Source organism: Nannobrachium achirus, assembly GCF_963921795.1.
Source record: "Nannobrachium achirus genome assembly, chromosome: 19".
Classification (NCBI taxonomy): Eukaryota; Metazoa; Chordata; class Actinopteri; order Myctophiformes; family Myctophidae; genus Nannobrachium; species Nannobrachium achirus.
The window spans coordinates 18,063,982-18,086,666 of NC_137826.1; the positions used below are offsets into that span (position 1 = coordinate 18,063,982).

Here is a 22,685-nt window from a genome sequence, read left to right on the forward strand (position 1 = left end):
TGAATTTCACCCACTTTTTAACTTCTGTAAACCGGGCTGTGATGTGACAATAAAGCTGATTCTTATTCTAAACGGCATGTACAGTACAAGACAAAAAACAAAAAAGTCCTGGCAATTTGTTTATTTTGTGGTCCTATGCATTCAATTCATCAACATAGCATAACACATTTACACAATAACACATGTCATCAACAAATACAAACACTATATTTACATAGGAGATGGGAAATGACAAGCAGTGTTCGTGTTCATGTACCACATGTATCTGGAATAAACTCCCAGAAAACTGCAAGTCTGGTACAACTCTCCATTTTTTTATATGTGGTCTTTCTTTTTTTTCTTCTTTTTTTTTTGTTATGCACTCATTAACTAAACCCACCCCACCAGGACAAGGCTCAGCCGGAGACCCAGGCCCGCCTGTTTGGAGATGTTGGTTTCAAAGCGCTGTTGGCGGTGGACGACCCTTCAGCCATGTCCCTGGTCAGACAGCCTGGGGCAGACGGATTCAGCCTGGACTCCACTGCCATGTTCCAGGTATGGAATAGACCAGTGGTTCTCAAAACCTTTAGCCGGATACCCGAAAGAGAAATTAGGTGTTTGCCCACGACCTAAACTAGTGACAATAGTGGATCTACAAGCACACATCGTGTCACTTCTCGCTGCGTTGTGAGCTTGTAGATCGGCTATTTTCACCACTTATTTATTCATTAAATAACTTAGAAAAATCACTGAATTTGTTTTTAACATGAAAAACAGAATGTTTTTGTTTGTTGTATATAATAACTTTTAAAAACTAAATGTAGGAAACAAAACATTAAGGGACCCATAAAGATTTGTCTGTGACCCACAAATGGATCCGACCCAGTGTTTGGGAACCTGTAGAATAGACTACCTCACCTCACCACAGACAGACAGTCAGATGGCAGACAGACAGACATCAATATCAACTATCTTCCGATCTCAAACACAAGGTGTCTCTGTGTTTCCCCAGGTGGCGGCCGGCAGAGAGTGGTACATGCACACCATCTACACGGTGCGCTCCAAAGAGAACGCCAACAGGGGCATCGGCAAACGCAGCCTGGAGTACCACCACTCCGTGATCTCCGCCGGCGCCAACGACCTCTCTTTGCCCTCGTCGCCCTCATCAGGAGCCGTCGCCAAATCCCGCCGCTCCGCCAGATCCGCCAAAGTCCCGGCGGTGGCCGAGGACATCGGCGCGGACAACGACCGCGGCACCAACATCATGCACGTCGCCCTGGACCGCACCAGGCGGCGGGCCGGCGCGGGCCACGGCGCCCAGGGGGCGTCCGCGGACGGGCTGGAGCCGCGGCAGCTGGGCAGCGGCGCCGGGGCCGGCGGCGAGGACGGCGTGGCCGTGACCGTGGTGGGCGGGCTGGTGGGCACGCTGCTGACCGTGCTGGCGGTCCTCGGCCTGGTGGTGGCGCTGAGGTCCAGACTGGCGGCCACGGGTAAAAAGGGGGTGGGGAGCGAGGGCGGCAGCGGAAGGGGGGCGGCGATCAGCGGGTCGATCAGCACGGAACCCATGCTGGTGGTGAGGATGCAGGACTGCCACGACAGCTCGGAGGTCTGAGCCATCTGCGGATGGATGAATGGATGGATGGACGGACGGATGGACAAAAAGGGGAATCGAGGGTACCTGGGGCTTTTTATAAAGTATTTTTGTTTTCGTTTGGATTTTTGTTTTCTTGTTTTTTGTACACTTGCTATTACAGTACTGAATATAACACAATCTGAGGTTGGTGATACACAGTAAAATCCTCATTGTACACTCTTTGAGTTCAATTTAAAGCAGCAATCAGTAAGCTTTTTGTTCCACCCGGGATTCCCGCGCAAGCTCGGAACATTTCGAACTGTTGCGGAAGAAGTCCCTTTGTGGGCAGGAGAGATATTATGCTTGAGCTTCACGCAACATCTCTTTTCAACCAGTAGGTGTCCTTGCTGTCCACAGGATCTAAACGTGTCAGTAGAAGAGCAGGAAGACCACCTCCATCCATTGCAGGTGTGTTACCGTACAGAATGGTTTACAGCAGTGGTTCTCAAACTTTTAAATTTCAAGGTCTCCCCTTAACTCTGACAGTGTACAAATGGAACCAAATGAACCTGTTAGGGTTCATTTGGTTCCATTTGTACACTGTCAGAGTTACAGACTTGTATGGGTCAATTTAGACCCCCTAAAATGAACCCACTGAGTCCCTAGAATCCACTTTGAGAACCACTGGTTTACTGTTTGTGTATTCACACACACAAAAAGTTGGGTTGCAGTTTTAGCAATGAGGATTTTAAGCTGTGCGGTGTTGGTAATGGAGGGATGGGGGGAGGGTGCACCAATGTAACGCTTGGGATTCGAACCCAGGTCTCCCGTGAGGAAAGCCAACATCTTATCTAGCCTAAAAGGGAAATTCCCCCTTGGCCCGGGAAGATATTGGGCTTTTGGTCATCAGCTCTGAGCCACTACTGCTACACATGACCCATGCGGCAAGTGTGGCATCGTGCGCGAGAACGGCATCATTCTCAACTGACGACAGTGTCGGAGTGCAACGAAGTCAGCCATTCACGGGACAGTTAACACTGTGCTCGGATGCTGTTTTGTTTCTTTTTCTGAACATTCCATTCTGCTGCGCTGGTAGCATGATCCTTCTGTCCTCTCTTCTGTAGTTTTGTCACGTGTTGTCGTTGTTGGCTTTATGGCAGCGATTCCCAACCTGTGGTCCAGGGCCCACTGGTGGGCAGTGAGGATGTTGCAGGTGAGCCCCCAAATAATTGGAAAAACACTTAATGATAGGAGAATATTAATATTAAAAAGAATGTATGTAAAGAAAAATCTTTGGAACATGAAAACTCATCATGAAAAATGTGTTTTCGTTGTGATACCGATAATTAGCGACTTAACCACTTAAACCCTATATTGTTGACTGGAGTCTATCTGGGCTCTATACTAGTATGGACAAGCTCACAACGCGCTGTGTCCTAACGCGTTGTGAGCTGGTCGTTAGTTCCATTCACCCAAGCCTGAAACATGATTGGTTTTCAAGTGGGCCCTGGTTAGGATCGCTGCTTTACAGTATGTTGTTAAAAGTGCCTCAAGCAGCTGTTGCCCTCATGGACCCTCCCAGTGCTGATGCTGCGTTCACACTAGCGGCAACACAAGCTACAAAACGATCAAGCCTGGTCGGCTACACTGTCACTGAGTCGCCTGTTGAAGTGTAGCTCAAAAACATGTTAGTGCATGGGTCCGTGTGAGGGAGCAACGAGTGAGAATAGTGTAAAGGAAAATGTAAAGTTTTAGGTAAAAAAGCGCAGGAAACTAGCTGACACGGCAATAATTCATTTTTCCACCGTTACTCTCAGTAATTGTGTTTGAGAGAGAAGGAGGGAGTAAATCGTGAAAGAATAACATTGAGTAATGCCACTATTTTTGTATCTTCGTGTATAGCTGGCTTCTAATGAAAATGGCTTGTACTTAGGATGGGACGATATGAACATTTCATATCACGATTATTGTGACAAAAGAAATCGCGATTTACAATATTATCGCGATAATCAAAGTCCTTTATCCTGGGGTGGAACATTTGCCAAAAAATAGCAGATCTACAAGCTCACAACGCGTCGCAAGGCAACGCGTTGTGAGCTTGTAGATCGGCTATTTTTTGGCAAAGACATTTGATAGAGAGTGAAAAAAAGACTATCAACTCAAGTACATATTATAAGTACCTTTTACCAAAGGGTTTAAGTGGTACCGGATATGCAGCTTGGGCAAATAAAAGGTGAATTGATACCAGTGCATGACGGAGGATGATATCACGATGGATTAAATCTCCACAATACGATTATCGTGAGTGTTTCTTATCACGTTAAACGATAATATCGCGTATCGTCCCATCCCTACTTGTACTGCAGCTTGTTTCTTTGTTGCTGCTGCTGTGAACACAGCACTAGAGTGCTTTTCTCATGAAGCTAGCATCACACAGGATGGCTCAGCATAGCAGTGCCATTTGGGTGAAGGAGACTAAGATGATGTCACTGTTAAGTAAAATGAAAATATGTTGACATTTCCTTTTTTTTATGACTTGTGAACCAAAACCACATCCCTCCCTACATCAAGTGAATTGGTCCTGAATATCCTTGCTACCAGACTTATTGTACAAGTCAACTCAAACACTTTATTCACTTCACTGTGGCTGTGGCTTGTGATATCCATATGACGTAAGGACAAATGTCTTAAAACATACCACGGCAGAAATATATATATATTTCACATTTTTCAATACAAACACAGTCTTATATGAGAGGAGGAAAAAAGCATTTTGAGTGTCTAGAATATCTATTAATTTATATAATGCTTTTTTTTTTACTTTTCTTTTCTCTGTTAGTAACTTTTGTATATTTTGAAGCATGTGAAATATATTAAAAAGAATTGCAGTACGGGCAGGTTTACCTGTAGTTTATTTTAGTTTCTGCTGCTGCTGCTTTTGGGTTTAGACAGTATTTTATTTATATTTTTTGTACTCGATCATTAACTTTGCACCACTTCATTTCTGTGACCACACTTCTTACCTCTTTATTGAAACGTTTGAGAATCACTGATTTATTGAAATATCACAGATACTATCAGAGGTGTCATAAGATGACCTCCTTGTTGTTGTGAACCATCGTTATTGTTTCTTTACTTAAAGCTGTAATCCGTAACTTTCATATTCTACCCGGGATTCTACCCGGGATTCAAACCCCGGTCCCCTAGCGCAAATATTTCTGCTGCCGAGCTAATTATACGGAAAGCCAGTTTAGGCAGAGGATAACTTGTTTTGACCAACATGAAATACTTCTTGTCAACCGGTAGGTGTCCTACCTGACCACAGGATACAAATAAATGTTCACTAAAACAAATTTGCAGCTTTAAAAAGTCTTCACAGAACCACTTTACACTTGTGTTAAGACTACTAATAATTGGGGCGCTGTGAACATACCTATATATTATATCCATATTAATTTACTTTTTTCCCATTATGTTATGTTTTTGTAAGCTGTATGTATGACTACTATGAATGTGACAGTCCAGCATTATCTATCACAAGACACACAAAATAAGAAAAACTCTGTCTCGTTCTGCTGTAATTTTTGTGTCACCACTGGAAACACACAGTATCCCAGCCTTTCCCAACATGTGGGCCTGGGACCCACCGGTGAGGCGTGTGGATATTGCAAAATGCCATATTTGGCAAAACACCAAGATTTTAATGATAATATAACATCAATATATCAATATTAGAAAAATGTATGTAAAAAATATTGATGTCTTTTTATTGAAACCTTGAAAAATTAGTTTTCATTGTGACAGTGATGAATAGGAACTTAACGTATACTATGTTAATTCCATTGATCCCAAGTCTGAACACGGTCCATCCACCAGTCACCTCACCACTTAACCCAATGGAGCCACCGCTTAATCAACCGTCTAACCACTGAGCCGAATGAATGGCTGCCAGGTGAAGTGGTCAGATGGATGGGCCGTGAACCCTTTGGAGGGAATGCCTTTGAAATGGTCCCGCATCCAGAAAAGGTTGGGAAAGCGCTGCCTCTAGTGTATCCTGTTGCAAGGTGTTGCAGAACCTCTTGTTTTCATGCTGCCACTGTTGATGAACAACACCATGCTGGGATCTGTGTTCCCTGATTATGTGTCTCATACTGCTGTTAATTATTCACTGACTGTATTTATTAAACCTTGTTGAGCAGGATTTTATGCTTTGTACGTACGACGGAGTACAAATGAAGCATCATCAGCTGGTGATCGGTTGGAGTCCAAACGCAATCGATGAGGGATTTACAGTAGAGTCAAGAGAAGAGTGCACTGGGGCTTGGGCAATGTGGACACACATTTCATATCATGGTATTTTTGACCAAATGCCTCGATATTGATACTGTGACGATAACATATCGTATTGTGGTGATAATATAAATGTGATAATATACCCTACAAGCTCGCTATGTGATATGGTGTATTGGGAGCTTGTAGCATAGGCCCTATCACAATATTACAATATCCAACATACCAGACGATCTCGTCTCATATCACAATATTGATATAATATGGATATTTCCCAGCCCTAGAGTACACGCAACTCAATATAGCCTGCTATGATTCCTGATGAATTTGAAAATAGTGACACCTTATGAAAGACATGCACTTTTTGAGTTCAAACCCTCACATGCCAGTCCAAGCTATGCAATGTAATACTTAGCCAACAACAGTTATCCACGAGTGTATGATACTTTCCACACAAAGAGTCAAAGTTGATATTCACTTTGCATCTTTTTATGAATGGGTTTTTATTATGTATATGTATTTAAGAATAAAGATTGTTGATTAATGAGAGGTGGTAGATTGATTTAATTGATACCCACATGATGGGACTGATATTATGTGTGTGTGTGTGTGTGTGTGTGTGTGTGTGTGTGTGTGTGTGTGTGTGTGTGTGTGTGTGTGTGTGTGTGTGTGTGTGTGTGTGTGTGTGTGTGTGTGTGTGTGTGTGTGTGTGTGTGTGTGTGTGTGCGCGCGCGCAAATATAGCAAAACCATATATGTGTATTTAATCACTAATGGTTGCATGTTAAGGGGGGTGCCAGTCTGTTAAAGCTGTCTCACTTCAGGCAACTGTGAGTGTGTGTGTGTGTGTGTGTGTGTGTGTGTGTGTGTGTGTGTGTGTGTGTGTGTGTGTGTGTGTGTGCGTGCGCGCGCGTGTGTGTGTGTGTGTGTGTGTGCGTGTGTGTGTGTGTGACTGCATGCGTGCGTGCGTGCGTGCGCATCATGGCTTCAAGAAATCAAGATCCCCGATTCCCCGCACAGGCCCCTAATCTGTGATAAGAAAACATGCAGGCACATCTCTAAAGACTCTACTTTATTCCCTCAAGTTAGGCAAAACATGACTTTCTGTATATCCAATCATGTGCTCCCCACTGTGTATTTCAGCTCACTACCTTTCTGACACTATGTAAGCACTCTGCTGCGATATCTGCAAATGTCAACTCCATGACATTTGAAGAGTCATGGGACCGTGCTGCTCCAAAATGAAAATGGCTGGTTTGCTAACATGCTGCTCTCCAAATAACCTGACAGAACAATCATAATCACAGTGAACCGTGAAATATAAAATACATAACTATCCTCTGGTCCTTGTAAGATAGTTATGTCTTTTATATTTCACGGTTGAAGGTTAGAATTAGCCTGGAGCCAGACACAAGTGGAAAAAAAGATTGCCCTTGGACTGGCTAATAATAGAATCTCTACCGTGGTTGACCTTCAGTATTGTACAACCACTATGAGAGCTTAATTACTAGGCCAGGGGTCTTCAACGTTTTCAGGCCAAGGACCCCTCAGTTGAGAGAGAGATGAAGCAGGGACCCCCAGATTCCACATAGTTTCATCGTTTGACAGCACAATCATCAGTGTATTTTGGATTCATGTCAATTTGTGTTATCAGATATTTAACCACTTGAACCGTCATTACCTAATAAACTTGAACTTTTACTCCGTACTTAGTATGCTCTTTTTCCCCTCTACACCAAACCTCTTTACCAAAAATAGCAGATCTACTAGCTCACAACGTGCGTGCGTGTGTTAAGCCCCAGGGGGGTCCAGGGGAAAAATCCGCCTAAAATCTATGCCCAAATTGGAACAATTGTGGACACAAAACTACAATGATACTCTTGACTCACCAAATGTCAGCTAACCCCTGAAAATTCACAATGCAGTGTAAAACATCACATTTCTCTTGTACTCTTACGTCCTACTGTGATCACTTACCTAGGAAAATTTGATTGAAAAAGACCTCCGCCTATGGAAATTTTGCCTTTTGAATAGTGAATGAGCCTCAAGACCTCACTGAAAACATATATAGAGAAATTGTTCACCAAGGTGTCATCAATTAATAGGCAGAATTGTATGAATATATTCCAAACTATGTAAACTCTACAGATGTTTTAGTGAGAGTAGTGCTGTAATATAGGGACAACCAATAGAACACAGATATATACACATTACACATAACTTATGTATGTTTTACTTACCACACCTTCGTCTTTATTTATTTCATTTCTTCGACTTTATTTTGTTATGCTGTTTGTTCTTTATGTCATAGGCTATTTGTAATTGTTCACTTGTCAAATATCATGCCAATAAAGCCTGTTGAATTGAAAATTAAGATGAATTGAGAGAGAGAGAGACTGGGGAAGAGAGTAAAGACCAAAAGATTATTTGGCAATAGTAAAGCTGTTGATATGAACAATAAACAATCCATATGATTCCATAGTAATACTTTTATTAAAGGGATCAAAGGTATAAAAGGTCAGGCAGTATAATACAAGATATTAGCAAGAAAATAATAACAGATGTTTTCTTACAAAGATGTTGTTACACAATACAAGACAATATTACAGAATGTATACAGGAGTCATTATGTTAATTTGCTGAGTGACAAAGCCTACTTACAGTAATATATTTAGTATATCAAATTATATTAACAGAATACACACATAATATAATACTAATAGCCGATGCAGAGGGGAAGGAGAAATTATTTTAAAAGAACATACTATAGAATCTATAGTATGTTCTTTTTAAAAAGCATGTCTCCTTCCTCCTTCTTAGGAGGTATTAATCACATCATCACTGGATAGAGTTTTGATTGAATTGACATATTATGTACAGTTTTTTTTTTCAACTATTAATTTTGGAGGGATTGTTAATTAACAGCTGAGCTTGCTTACGCTGGCTGATGTGCCGTTCCCTGGACAGGGTGTTTGTGGATGACACCCGTATAATGCGGGTGTCCTTGTTCTGCTGCTGCTGTTTGGGGTGATACCTGGTAAGGGCTCTTGGTGGCAGTGGTTCTTGAACCAGTGGAACAGTTCCTTAACTGTAGGGAACATCTGAGAGCGATACCGCAAACCGCTTGGGGTGATGGTCACGTATTCTACCAGTGGTTTCCGACGAGGCTGGTAGCCCAGCATGAACTTCCCTGGCAGATCTTTACAAGCCGAAATAACATATGGAATAAACCTGGGCTGCTCCTTCTTCGTCTTTATCAACAGCTCCTCCATTTTCTTTCTGTCTCCTCCATTGCACTCCTGGAAGTGTTCGTGCCTCAGTAGATCCCGAGCAAACCCCGCCATCGGCTGAATGTAGCGAACTGTGATCTCCTCCAGATCTTCAAACTCCTCTGTGTTGATCCAGAGCTTGTGTCCCAAGCTTGAGGCGTTGTCCTTGCCCTCCTCTCTGACACACGCATGCTGGTGAATACCTTCCGCCACCTTCCAACTCACAGTGAGGTAATTCCTTCCTTTGCTGCTGGGCCTGATGACAAAGTCTCCCTGGTCCATCGACTCCATCATCTCCTCTGCCTGCTTGAAACCAATATTGTGGAAGTTGCTGTGATTGATCCAACGTGTTATATATGGCGTTTGCTGTTCTTTCTTCTTGAGTTGTTCCTCATCCTTCTGGTCCTCTGTCTCCATGTCAAAGTCATAGTAGTTGTCCTTGGGGAGCTTCCACTTGTTGCTCTTGTCCATCAGGTCGGAGGTGCGGCACGTCAGCTCGACACTGAACCTCTCTATGTTGATTTTGATGATGCGAGAGTAGACCGTCATGCCCACCTTGACTCGCTCCTCAGGGTGTTTGATCACCTTGTCGCTGAGGGAATTGGTGTGAATGAACCCTTCGATACCATTGTCCAACCTGGTCCGAACACCAATGCCCTTGCCTGGACAGGACCCGTTGTCAAAGTGGTCCCACACCTGGCTGAGTTCAGCAAAGTTGTCCTGCAGGCAGAAGGGGCACTGCCACAGGCCTGTGACCTTGTTACTATTGGCCTGGTCAAATTTCTCTCGTGGCAAACGGTGAGCGATACCTGTTACCACACTGGTGATCAGCTTCCCTATATAGAAGGTCTCTGGTGCCTCCTTTGTGAGCATGTTAAATAACTGCTCAGTGTTGGGGCTTCTGTATGGAACTCTCATGTCTTTGTACCTGCAGCTCAGCTCAGCACAGATGTCATAGAGAGTGATTCCCTTCTTGCCATAACCCTGTCTCTCCAGCTCCTCTGCGAAGGTGTCCAGATCTAAATCTTTGAGATGCCCTGGGTTCTTCAAGATCTCCTTCAGTGCTCCAGCCAAGTTGGCATCCTCTGCCGACCCGTCATACTCCATGGCGTCTGCAGCCATCTTCAGAGCCAACTCGTATGTCTCTGGGTGAACCCGGGAACTATCCAGAACATTAATGTAAGAGTCTGTGCTGTCTCCAAGGGACGCAGTGTCAATCTTGATGAAACCTGCACAGTTGATGAAGACCGTGGGCCCCATATGACACATGGTGTCCAGCTGGGTTCTGTTTTCCAAACGAGTGTTTTTATGCTCCAGAATCTTGAGGAGGTGAGAGCCCTTCCTGGGTCCAAGGCCACACACATACTGGACAAGGCTCTGGGTGTAAGGATGGGCGATGGCCCTGTTCACGTCCACTCCCACCTCGTTGACCCGGTTAATGAATTCACAGTGCAGAGCGTTGAGCAGTTCCTCTTTCCCTATGTTCTCCTGTAGTGGGTGCAGTTTGAGGCAGAGGATGTCCTCGTCACTGCTGCAGACGTGAGCATACTCTGACAGAGGATCTTGGATCTTCCTGGCTATGGACACAGCCTGTCGCAACAATGGTGGGAAGTCTCTGAAATCATCCTCAGACTTCTTGCTGTTCATGTACAGTGTAGCCAGTTCATTGTCGACCAGCTCCACTCGCACAGGGGACAGAGAGCATTCTTGTTGAAGCTCACTGATGGTCCTCTTGATGTCCTCCATTATCATGTACGCATCTCTATTCTCTCCTGCAACTGCAATCACATGAGGTGTCTTGCTCTTCAGAAAAATCTTCAGGTTTTGAATATCATTAGCCTTTTTAACCTGCTCATCTTCTCTAAAGGAGTTCTTCCTCTTCATGAAGTAGGGCAGACGCAGGAAATCAATCACCTCTCCCTCACCATCGATGAGAGCACAAAACACTGGCGTGTCCTTACTAGGGGCATAGGCGACTCCCAGGACTCGGACACCTTTGCCGTGGCTCTCATCCATCAGGTCTTTCTTCCCCTGCTGATCTGGTCTGTACGGAGCCACCTTCAGCCAGTTGTACAATCGCCTACAACATGACCGGATAACATTTTCCTTGGCCTCCAAAACAAGCTTGTTCTTGAGTTCTTTTGACAACTGAGGGTAGAGGAACTGGGTAAGGGCTCTGTCTATGGTCAAGGCCCACTGCCTGTTCCATTCTTGCACCTGGTGACTGAACTCTTCCCTGTAGTAGAACTGTTTGATCTCATCAGAATATGTCTGAGGAGGATACCCTTTGACACCAATCATATCAATACAAATATCTATGATGAGCAGTCCCTCCTCCTCAGCCATGCACATCTTAAGGAACTCATCCCCGTTCAGCTGTTTCACAGGCTTGTTCTTAAGGTACTTGAAAGAGTAGGCAAAGTGAGCCTCGTCTATCTCCTTCTTTCCTTTCTTGGTTGGCTTGATGTTGATATTTGCCCTCTCCTGGAAAGTGTGCCTGAGAACATGTTGAATTAAGGGCTCCCGGGCGATCTGCACTGCCACCATGTACCTGGTCCCTTCAAGCACTGCCTCTGGAGTTGTGAACTGTCTGCAGACATAATCCTTGGCCAACTCCATCGGTTCATCTGGGAATGGCTCCATCTCGTGGCGTTGGTAGTGGTCTCGCAAATTTTCTCCAAACTGCTCCGGTGTTAAGCCAAATTTGTTGGCCAAACCATTAAGTCCCGCACTCTGGCAGAGTTTGTACATGTCCCTGTGCGAGGCCTGCTTCAGATCCTTGCAATTCTTGCCTACTTTCACAGAGTTCTGCATGTTGGGGATGTCTTGGCTGTAGTGCAGCAGGAAGTTCTTGTACACATCCCTCAGTTCGTCGAAGGTCTGGACGCTGTTGAGCCTCTCCATGTCGCCGGTATGCAGGAGACGGATGCCATCCGCCAGGAATTTGTCAGGGTTTGAGGAGATCTGCTCACACTGGTAGGACTGCATCCTCTGGAAGAGCCGCATCAGGTTCTGCTTGCGGTTCCTCAGCTGAGTCCACTTCTCATCCAATTGCCACACCTTCCACAGGTCATTGATGTTTAGTTCTGGTTCCACATACTCCTTCCTGTAGAACGCTATGAATGGAACCTCAAAGTGCTGGTTCCTCATCAAGTCGAGGGCCTCCTTAATCTTGGCAATTGTGTTCACAACTTTTTCCTTCCTGGTGAAGTTTGTGGTCCTTCTTCTGTCTAGGTAATCTGTGCCCTCCTGTATGGAAATAGATGGGGTGGAGAAGCCATGTCTAAAGATCCATTTAGCTTCCTCCTCCAGCTCGTCATCCTCAGCAGATTTCACAGGGACTGGCCGTAGCTGGAACCGCTCAGGCATGTCGGTGTAGCAGATCTCTTTGTCCTGGTGGGTCATATAGTTTCTCTCCAGCTCACTGGGCTCATAGAACTCGAACACACTTTGCCTGCCCTGCCGCCTCTTGGGCCGCCCCTGACCTTCCTCATCCTCCTCCTCTTCCTCTTCCTCCTGGTCATAGATGTCAGCAAAGTCGAAGTCTCCAAAAAAGAACTCCTGGGCCTCCCGCAGGGCTGCATCGGTGGTGTATGCTGAGAATGTCTTGCCCGTCTTTTTAGTGGCAGGTTGGCCGTCATTGTCCACAATGAAGTCATCTGACTCCTCCTCCTCATCATCATCTCCTTCTTCGTCACTGCATCCTTGCTGAACAGGCATATCAACAATCTCTCCCTCTTCCAGCTTGACCTCACCATCCCCGTCACCAGCAAAGATCTCATCAGCGACCAAGTTCTTCAAATCATTGTCGTCTTCATCATCGTCCATTGTCTTCACGCGTTTGTATTTATTTTTCCTCCTTTTCATTTTAACACCTGTGTTCTCCTCAATGAGGTCCAAATCATCGTCATCTAGTTCGTAACTGCGTTTCTCCGGTCGAAGTTGCACTTCATCCTCTGAATCACTCACCCCTGCACTCACATTCTCTGCCTCCTCCATCTTGACATCAGCTCTCTGTCGCTTCATTCCTGGAGGCTGGCTAACAGGGGAAAGACCTGCCATTTCCCAACACCGCTTCAGGTAAATCTCTTTAGGCATTGTTTTCTCTTCTGTTCTCTTATGTTCTCTGATGTTCTCTGCTGTTGCTCACTTGCTCTGCTGTTCTGTTATTCTACTGCTGCGGTCTGTTGATGTTCTGTTCTTCAGCTGCTAGGACTTCACACTGAGATGTTTGTGACATTGCAGGCAGTTTTATTGCCAAATATTCACTGCCACGTCACTGCTACCGAAAGACGCGCAAAACCATGGCAACGTACACAAACAAACGTGACGTCACTACTGTGATAAGCCGAGAGACGCGCATTATCATGGCAACGTACACAAACAAAACAAACACCTGTTAACAGAACGCGCCGTCGCCTCGCGTTGCATTGTGGGAGATACGATTTAGGCGCTTGTTAATAATCTTTCTGGTTGCATTCTTTATGACAATAATTATTGAATACAATCTTTACACGTTCTAACTGCTGTACCAAAACCTGACAATAGATGGCAGTCAGTCACTGATACCTCACTGCACTAAGAGACATTACGTTCCACTTCCACGTCCTGTTTATCCTCCACAGTGGTGAAAAGGTACATTTTTTTACTCAAGTAAACTGTAATAGTATCAATACTGCAACGTAGTACTCTGTTAACAAGTAGGCTTAAGAGTCAGTCTTTTAAGCAGTAGGCCTGTTTCCGAAACATTTCATATATAATACTTTTTTGTAATAATTTAAAACAATTATAATTTTATACAATTTAAAACCATAAAACAAACAAATCTAAGAAATCCCATAAATAAAAATATATATAATTTAGAAGTAGTGAAAATAACCGACCCACAAATGGGTCCCGAGGGTCCCGAACCACTGTTTGGAAAACAGCGTGTCAAGCGTTTTTAACAGAGCCCTAGAATGAATCTGATTATACTGCTCTGGTTTTTAAAGGCTAGACTTCAGTTATGATTGGTTTAGACAGATATGACGCGTCACGCTCCGTGACGCGTCATATCTGTCTAAACCAATCACAACTAAGCGAGGCTCTCTTTGAATCTTTGTGTTCCTGTTTGGTTTTTCTCCCTCTGTTCTCTTCTTATCTCCTTACGGACGGTCGCGTGGTGTGCAGTGGTAACAAACACACGTTAACAACATGACGGACAACATAGCAGCGCGCCTTGGCAACTTAAAAGTCACTGACTACTACGGTAACAACGTCGTCGTCGACGACGACAAGGAGGACTGTGTGAAGAGAGAGCTGATGTGTCCCATTTGTCTGGACTACTACAAGGAGCCCGTCATACTGAGTTGTGGACACAACTTCTGCCACGGCTGCATCTCCCTGCACTGGAGCCGCACGGCAGACAGGAACCACGGCTACGAATGTCCCCAGTGCAGAACGGTTTGTTTGTAACTATAATAACATTATTTCAACTATATTGTCCGATAAATTATAATTAATACCGTCTGTTTGCCTGAAGGCCACTGTATCTCTCTTTACCATTGACCGTAAAACACCTAGCTGCTTTCACCAGCTGAAACAGCGCCACTACACTCACTAAAACACTGCAAATAATAAAACACGTATTGACCAGACAATATGGGGATATTAACATAAACGGGGATACAGCAGGGGGTAACACGCTTTGGGTGAAATTACTGTATATTTCTGATGTCATGTATAGAAGTTAGGGCATTACACACAGAATTTCAGTGGATGTTTGGGGTAATGTGGCCTTTTCTCCCCACACGTATGTGTTTTGTCACTGCTGTTGTATCCTACAATGTGAAATATTAATAATTAGTTTGATGATATTTGTTTGATAATATTGCAAAACCACAAATTTGATGAATCTAGAAAGCAATCGAAAATAATACATAGTTGCAGGCCTAGCTGCAATGACAAAAAAAGAAAATGAAACAACTAGATCCTGATGGAAATTCAGTAAAGCAAACTATAAATGGTGCATTTATATTCATGGGTTGCATTTGTAGTCCTACACCAGCCATTTTGAGTACTACCAACACAGGTGTTTTGATTAACGTAGAACAGGGGTGCCCACACTTGATTGATGTTAGATCTACTTTTAAAATGACTAGTTCAACATGATCTACCCATCCAAAATGTTTTTGCTGAGGGCCTGAGGGGGGCTTTGGAATAGCAGCACTGGCATTACATTTTAGACAAACACACTTACGATAAGGGGGAAATAAATGGGAACTACTGGGGGAAAAGTCTTCATCCCATTCTGTATGGAAGTGGTAGGTTTTGGAGTTCTTTGTAATGCTACTGACTCTTAAACAAAGTATTGCATTGGAGGTTTTCCTACTTTAGAAGCCATAAAGGGAGCTGACAGGCCCTTCTTGATGTCATATTGACTTATTCTTTTTATATTTTAATTATATATTTTTAGAGGCATGTCATGTGGTCTACCTGCACACCCTTGATGATCTACTGGTAGATCACGATCTACCTTTTGGGCACCCCTGACGTAGAATATTGGTTCTATGCCAATCGGACAAATTGAACACCTGTGTTGGTCCTCAATATGACCGGTTTAGGACTACAAATGCAACCCATGAATAGCGCTTTTTATCCAAAGTGCTTTACATAGATTGTGCATTACATTCACCCATTCGTACACCTGCAAGGCACTAACCTGCACATCTGGAGCAATTAGGGGTTCAGAGTCTTGCTCAATGACACTTCTCTTGGGGACACTAACTCTGGGGGAGCTCGGGATCAAACTGGGAACTTGTGGTTCCATCCGGCAACTCTACCCCTTAGCCACTGCCGCCCCTAATGTTCATTCTAAACATTGTTTTAACAGGTGTTCACTCAGATGACGTTGACCAAGAACTTTGTGGTCCAGAACCTGGTGGACAGACTGGATGAACTGGACGGGCTCCGTGGTTCTGCTAAGGTCACCAGTGGCCAGTGTGACAAACACAGAGAGGAGCTGAAGCTGTACTGCCAGGCAGACAAGTGTCGCATCTGTGTCATCTGCAGAGAGTCCAGAGCCCACAGGTACTGTATACAGAGTTCCCACGGTCATGAAATTCCTGGAAATATTTTGAAATTAGAAAAATATTTTTCCAGTACTGGAAAAGTTTTGGAATTTATCAAGGGTCCTGGAAGGTCCTGGGAAAAAAATAGCTATGCATTGTCTTTGGTTATTGATTTTGTTAATACCTCTGAAATGATAAATTAAACATGGGCCAAATTGTCAAATATTAGAGGCAGAAATTGTGAAAATAGACGATCTACATGCTCGCAACACGAGGTGTTGTGACTCTGAGCGTGTAGATCTGCTATTTTCACAATAGAACAGTGTTATACAAAATTCCTCTCTTAGTAGTGCTCATCAGGGTGCCGAGTCCCCAGTTAAAATATGATTATTTCGGGGATCACGGCCTGAAAAGGTTGAGAACCACTGGCATACACTACCTGTCTTTGGGCATTGCGCATAGGAGTAAGCGACCTGTTATTGAGCTGAATTATTGTTATATAGTCCTGGAAATTGGGTTAAATATTCTGGAAAAGTTTTGGAAATTAATTGGTAAAAATGTGTGGGAACCCTGTATATACCTGTGGTTCTCAACATTCAACAATTTCCAACACACAGTGAGCGTGTTGAACTGCTATTTCAGCCCTGCCTAGTGCCTACGGATCGTTCCTGCAGCAAGGCTGGCGTGCAAATAACCACGATAATGCACACCCTCTCGTGTAATGTTGCGATTATATTATACAAGAGTTGCCCTTAAAAAAAAACACGTCAACTTAATTTCATTGTCATTAAGATATTCAATAGGAATTAGTAATTTCTTAATGCCACATTTAGCCTTATCCAATATGGATAAAGTGGTTACAATGATTTGTGATGCTACATGAACTGCTTTTGCTGGGGACCTTACCAGCTCAGTGTGGCCTTGTGATTAGAGTGACGAAAAGAGCCGAACTACAAGCTCACAACATTGCAATTAGTTATGAGCTGAGCATGTAGATCTGCTATTTTGGCAATTCTTTGTACTGCGAAGTATGCAATATGTGTCTTGCATGGTTTGCAATGCATGCATGCATGCATACAGCACATGGTGGAGAAACACAAACAGCAACAGACATATCCTCACTGTCCTGAATGTCACTGATGTTTCAATGCAGTGTGTTATTTGTTTTCACACTTGGTTCTGTTCTGTTCTTCTCATCAGACATCATGAGGTCTTCCCAGTTAGTGAAGTTGTCGGTGACATGAAGGTGAGGCTTCTTCATCTTTGATGTTAATTCTCCTCTGCATAATAATACCATAATGTTATTCTCCTCTGCTAGGCTACACGCATGACTATACAAGAATTTTTTAACCCTTTTTGAAATTGTTTCTTTGCATCTGCAGTCAAATGGCTTGTTTTTGCAAATATTTTGATAATGTTATGTTCCCATTTGGTTGTGTGCATGTGTTAAGCATACTAACGGACCACAGGGCTGTTGTTAAATTCATCAGATCAAGCATACCATAGCTAAGCACACTTGAGTGCTGAGGCAGATGTGTAGACCATAGAATAGATGACTCGGAACATCATTTTGCTCCCAAGATCTTTGAGGCCAATTGTTTTGTTTGCACAATTCTACCCAGCATATGCAGCCAATTATAGTTCTAAAAGAGAGTGTGGGTGCCCCCTTGTGGCTCAAACGGTCATGTCTAGTCATGCAAGAAAAGTTGGGCTAGGCAATGTCCATCAGGTGTTGACACTAAGGGTTGCCCACCTACCCCTGGCAGGTAAATAAACTTAAACGGCGACCAAGCAAGTGCTTGTTTGAGAGGGGACACAACCATAAACACAACATGAGATATCTGTCTAAACACCCTCTGTCTAAAAACGTGGATAGAGTGCAATGTATTTTCGTCTGTGGAATGTAAAATAAGTGCACTGTTTACCTATAATGTGCTTTTTTCACTGTTGCTTAAAAATATAAAATAAAAAGTGTGAACCCATTGTCATGTTCTTAGCTACGGTATGTAGGTATTTGGCATAACAATTGAGGTATGAATATTTGCCTCGCACAGCCCCAGAAAGTGATAAATTGATCAGTAATGACATTTTTACCTATCATTTCATATTGGACAATTTACTTTTCAGGCAAGTGGGTATGACCTTTAGCTAGGCAAGTAGAACATGACCTGTACTTGCCTTCCCTGTCCGTATTGACACAGTATATGACTATATATTGTCTGCGAATTTGAGTCCCAGAGGGTTTTTAGCCGATTATTTTTACCCCCATAGGAATACATGCAATGACCAGTATCACCCTCCCCGTCCGGCTTCCCTCCCCCGAACACGGACCAATTGTGGTTGCATAGACACCCGACATAGCCGGTTGCACCACAGGGATTTGAACCCACAACCTTCCGTGGTGGTGGGCAGGGACTTTACCACTGCGCCACCCGAGCACCTATTTTGATATTTATTTAAAAATATATATTTGATTTTATCCATAAAAGAAAGTTAGTCAGGGTGGTCTTGCTTAGCAGTGACCGCTCTCCCCTCACAAGAAGCTAATCAGAAATCCTTTCAAATACTGTGATTCATGTGTTTCTTGGGTAACATGTCATTAGGTCGACCACCCTTTGGATCGACCACCAAACTAACCCAAACCCTAATCCTAACCTCAGTAAAACTATGCCTAACTCTAACCCTAAACCTAAGCTCAGTAACTGTGACGCGGGTGATTATCTAACTTGCCGACTCTCGCGGGTGATTATCTAACCTGCCGACGCTGTTCGACCCAACAGCGCAGTCCCCGTTTCTTGTAATATTTCACGATAATGTATTTATCAATTCTCTTAATCCCTTTTAGGCAATGCTAGAATCTAAGCTGGAAGAGCTCACATGGCACAGGACTCAGTGTGAGAAAGTCAAAATGACAGAGGAGTGTGACAAAACTCAAGCAATGGTAAGTCCTTAACACTTAGGATATAACTTTGTACTTTCCAAACAATATACTGGTCAAAACATTGGTAATATGTGAGCTAGGACTCTCCAAAATGGGGATCAGCATCGGACCCAAATGTTTGGCATCGGTTGGGCTTCAATTATGACCAGCTTAGTTTACAGTTCAGTAATTCTTGCATGCATGGCGCACTCACTGTGCAACGCCACCTTGTATAGTACCTGTATGACCAGGACTGATTTCAGTCATTTGGATTCCATAGAAGCCAGCATATCTTCTATGAAAGCATATTGCGCAGCAAAAATTTATAATACCCCGGTCTTGGATATTTCATAAAAGCAAAGGTTAAAATCTCAGTTTGTGATTTCATCATCTGGTTGGCAGTATGTAGACCAGCAGGGAAAATATGAATAAAAAAAATCATAATTTTACGTATTGTGTGAATTGTTTGGGAAATAAGTTTCCTTTCACTCTTTTTCTCTAATCACATAATGGGACTTGGCAATACACATTTCTTTCTTGAGATTTTATTTTGCTTTAATCCACGCATGCACTGTGTCCTTCAGAACATGAAGAAGAATCTGAGGGAGAAGATCGAGGCCGACGTGGGACATCTGGTCCAGTTCTTACTGAACACGAGGGACTCCATGCTGGACAAGCTGGATGCTGACGAAGAGGCGACAATACAGGCCATCAACAACAACCTGAGCCGAGTGGAGGCCCAGTTGGCAGCTGTGAACACGGAGATCGCCACTATCCACTCACACCTCACTGGCGAAACCAGCTTTGAGGTCAGGAAATATGAAAGATGATGGTTGCAGCAGTTAATCAAACTAATTGATTTAATCCATATCGATAATCAATAATGTAATAAAATTGATGAATAATCTGTTCTTTTTTTCTTCTTCAGAGCCTCGCTGAGACATTTGACAAGTAAGTGACAGCACTTTTCCTCTCCCATTTTCACAGTAAAACTTTATAATGCTAAATAAATTCAAATGACCTTCCTGTGTGTTTCTGTTGAACATTTCATGCATAGATAGATATGATCAGATTTCCAACCCATGTTGTCCAAATAGGTCTAAATATTTTCTTAAAAGGTCTAAAAGTTTTGTTTTCTCACAAGCATTGCCTGATCTTTTGTGTATTTCAGAAATGGATTACATTTCTGTTACCCTTTGTCCAGTAATCAGGTGTTCATTCATATAGACACTCACTATTTCGATACATCTACTGTATATACAGTATCTACACTAGGGCCCACCTTACCCTTAAACTTATTTGCCATATTTTACTATTTTGAGAAACAATTTTAAATGGTTCAACCAGCTGATCTACATCGACACTTTTGAGCTTGTAAATCGTCTATTTGAACAATTTTTAAATGTTTTTTAAAATATAAAAAAAAAAGAGAAGAAAATGGCAAAGTTTAGGGATAAGGCAAAGCAAGTCTAAGCCCTATGTCTATCATGATATTTGATCTACCAGTTCTATGGTCTGAGTTCCAATTAATTTAAATGAATGCTGCATATCACCTATAACTGTACTTTCTCTGCAGAACCCTACATTCCAAACCCATGAAGACTCCTGCAGTGACCGAATGGCCGGTTATCTGGCCAGAGTTGTCAGATCCCTTCCAGCTAATCATATGGAAAAATCTGATGCGTGCTCTGCATACTAGTGAGTTGACAAACACACACATCTGCATGTCTTGCCAGCCAACCTGAGATCAATGGTACCCAGATTGTGGGTCAAGTTTGGGCATATTTTCTCATAGATGGGTCAGACTTTGGGGGACGTTTTGGGTGCATTTCATTTCAGTCCGACAAAATTGTAGGCTAGGAATATTATTTAATCCGTCTCCAGACTTGGATTGGCAGGGACAGATTGTGGTCCTTGTGTGAATAGTTGTATTAGTTCCGTTACTGCTACGCCTGTATGATTTCCTGATCACCTCTCACTGAAAATGAATTGCAAGGTACGCACATCAGTCACTTCAGAGAAGCTGAGCAGACTTTATTATTATTTTATTTATTACTTTTAACCCATACAGAACAGGTACACATTATTGTGTATCATTATTTTATGCTTTAACTATTGAAAAATAGCAGATATACAAGCTCACAGCGCAGCACCGAGTGCCGCGCTGCGAGCTTGTAGATCTGCTATTTTTGAAAAATCGTGACAATTAGAATTTTGACCCGATTCTATAAGTGTCTTTTGAATCCTTCTAAGGTTTTTTGAAAAACCCATGTTTCTATGTCAGCAATCTGGCCAGCCATCGTCAAAGAAAAGGTCCTTTTCACTTAAATGGAGCGCAGTTAGTCTGTTCTTGAGAGACTACTATGTCAGTGGTTCTCAAACCTTTTGATGTGAAGGACCCCCAAAATGATATGTATTTGTCCACGGACCCCCATCTCAAAATATCTAGTTCCAGGGACCACCCGGAAGCAAAATCTGAGTTACAAACGTTCGCTTAAAAATTATATTCAAAGATTTGCACACATTTTCATGACTTTTTCAAAAATAGCAGATCTACAAGCTCGCAGCTTGAATAGCTGCTACTTTTTAATAGTTAAAGCATCCACTAATTTTAGGCCTAAGGTTTTAAACATGTGTGCGAATGTTTGCCTAAATGGCTAACCTCCCTTACTTTACTTGTCCCATCAACCCAGAGCCTCAGAACCTGACGCTGGACCCGTACACGGCTCACCCCGGCCTCCTCATCACGGAGGACGGCACCAAGGTGGAGGAGACGGACCTATGGCTGGACGAGGACAATCTGTCCCAGCGCTTCAACCGTTTCTTTGGCGTCCTGGCCCTGGACCGCTTCTCCAGCGGCCAGCGCTACTGGGAGGTGGATGTGAAGGACAAAAGCGTGTGGTACCTGGGGGTGGCCAGCGAGGTCAGCGGCAGGAAGGGCTTTGTGAGCCTCAAGCCGTCCTCGGGCTACTGGACTCTGTCTCTCCAGCAGGGACAGCTCGTCTCCAACCAGGAGAGCGGCTTCGTCCCCCTGGGCATCAAGCGGAAGCTGGCGCCGCGGCGAGTCGGTGTGTTCCTGGACTATGACGGCGGCCGGGTCAGCTTCTACGACGCCGTCGACATGGTAAAGCTGTACGACTTTGACGCCTTCTTTGACGACCAGACCGTCTATCCATTCTTCAGCCCCGGGAAAGGCGATCGCAAGGGCCAGTTTCAGATATGCCACTATTACTGAAATGTTTAAACACGGTGTGGTACATGGAGCAATCTAAAACCACTGGTTCTTCTCAAAGTTATCTGTGGGAGACGACATTGTTTGTAGGTTCAGCACCATTTTCTGCCTATACTATAGTTTTAATTGTAGTCTGGTCCAAACCATTGCATATATAGCTGTTTAATTTGTATATATTTGACTTTAAAGCTATACTGTGTAAGTTGCTCAACTAGAGGTCAGTAGCTCTATAGCAAACCGCGGTCGCGTCCGCGTCTTTCGTCCGTTTTTCGCCGCGGACCGGGTCTCACACCCCCACGTCTGCCTCCACCTCGTCGAGATCTATCTTTAGAGGGGTCCCTGGTTCCTGTGCGTTCAGGCATTCCGGAGAAACG

At 43.6% G+C, this 22,685-nt stretch overlaps 3 protein-coding genes across 3 annotated transcripts in view; 2 read left to right on the forward strand and 1 right to left on the reverse strand.

Moving 5' to 3' along the window:
* LOC308304653 (FRAS1-related extracellular matrix protein 2-like) overlaps positions 1-1,591 on the forward strand; it is a gene marked incomplete at its 3' end in the record, with an annotated part of 158,146 nt that extends 156,555 nt beyond the window's left edge. Inside the window, exons 24-25 of the mRNA XM_080749277.1 lie at positions 388-534; positions 992-1,591. Of these exons, the coding sequence (XP_080605403.1) occupies positions 388-534; positions 992-1,591 (747 nt within the window). The remainder of the gene's footprint in view (positions 1-387; positions 535-991) is intronic.
* A 7,168-nt stretch (positions 1,592-8,759) lies between these two features.
* LOC308304654 (transcription elongation factor SPT6-like) lies at positions 8,760-13,172 on the reverse strand (the record flags this gene model as incomplete). Its single annotated transcript, XM_080749278.1, has 1 exon — positions 8,760-13,172. The coding sequence occupies one exon, from the start codon at positions 13,170-13,172 to the stop codon at positions 8,760-8,762; it is 4,413 nt and encodes a 1,470-aa protein (XP_080605404.1).
* A 1,131-nt stretch (positions 13,173-14,303) lies between these two features.
* Positions 14,304-22,314, forward strand: LOC308304656 (zinc-binding protein A33-like; the record flags this gene model as incomplete). Its single annotated transcript, XM_080749280.1, has 8 exons — positions 14,304-14,552; positions 15,982-16,178; positions 17,360-17,405; positions 19,005-19,100; positions 19,664-19,888; positions 20,008-20,030; positions 20,656-20,777; positions 21,773-22,314. The coding sequence occupies 8 exons, from the start codon at positions 14,304-14,306 to the stop codon at positions 22,312-22,314; spliced, it is 1,500 nt and encodes a 499-aa protein (XP_080605406.1).
* Between the last annotated feature and the right edge of the window lie 371 nt (positions 22,315-22,685).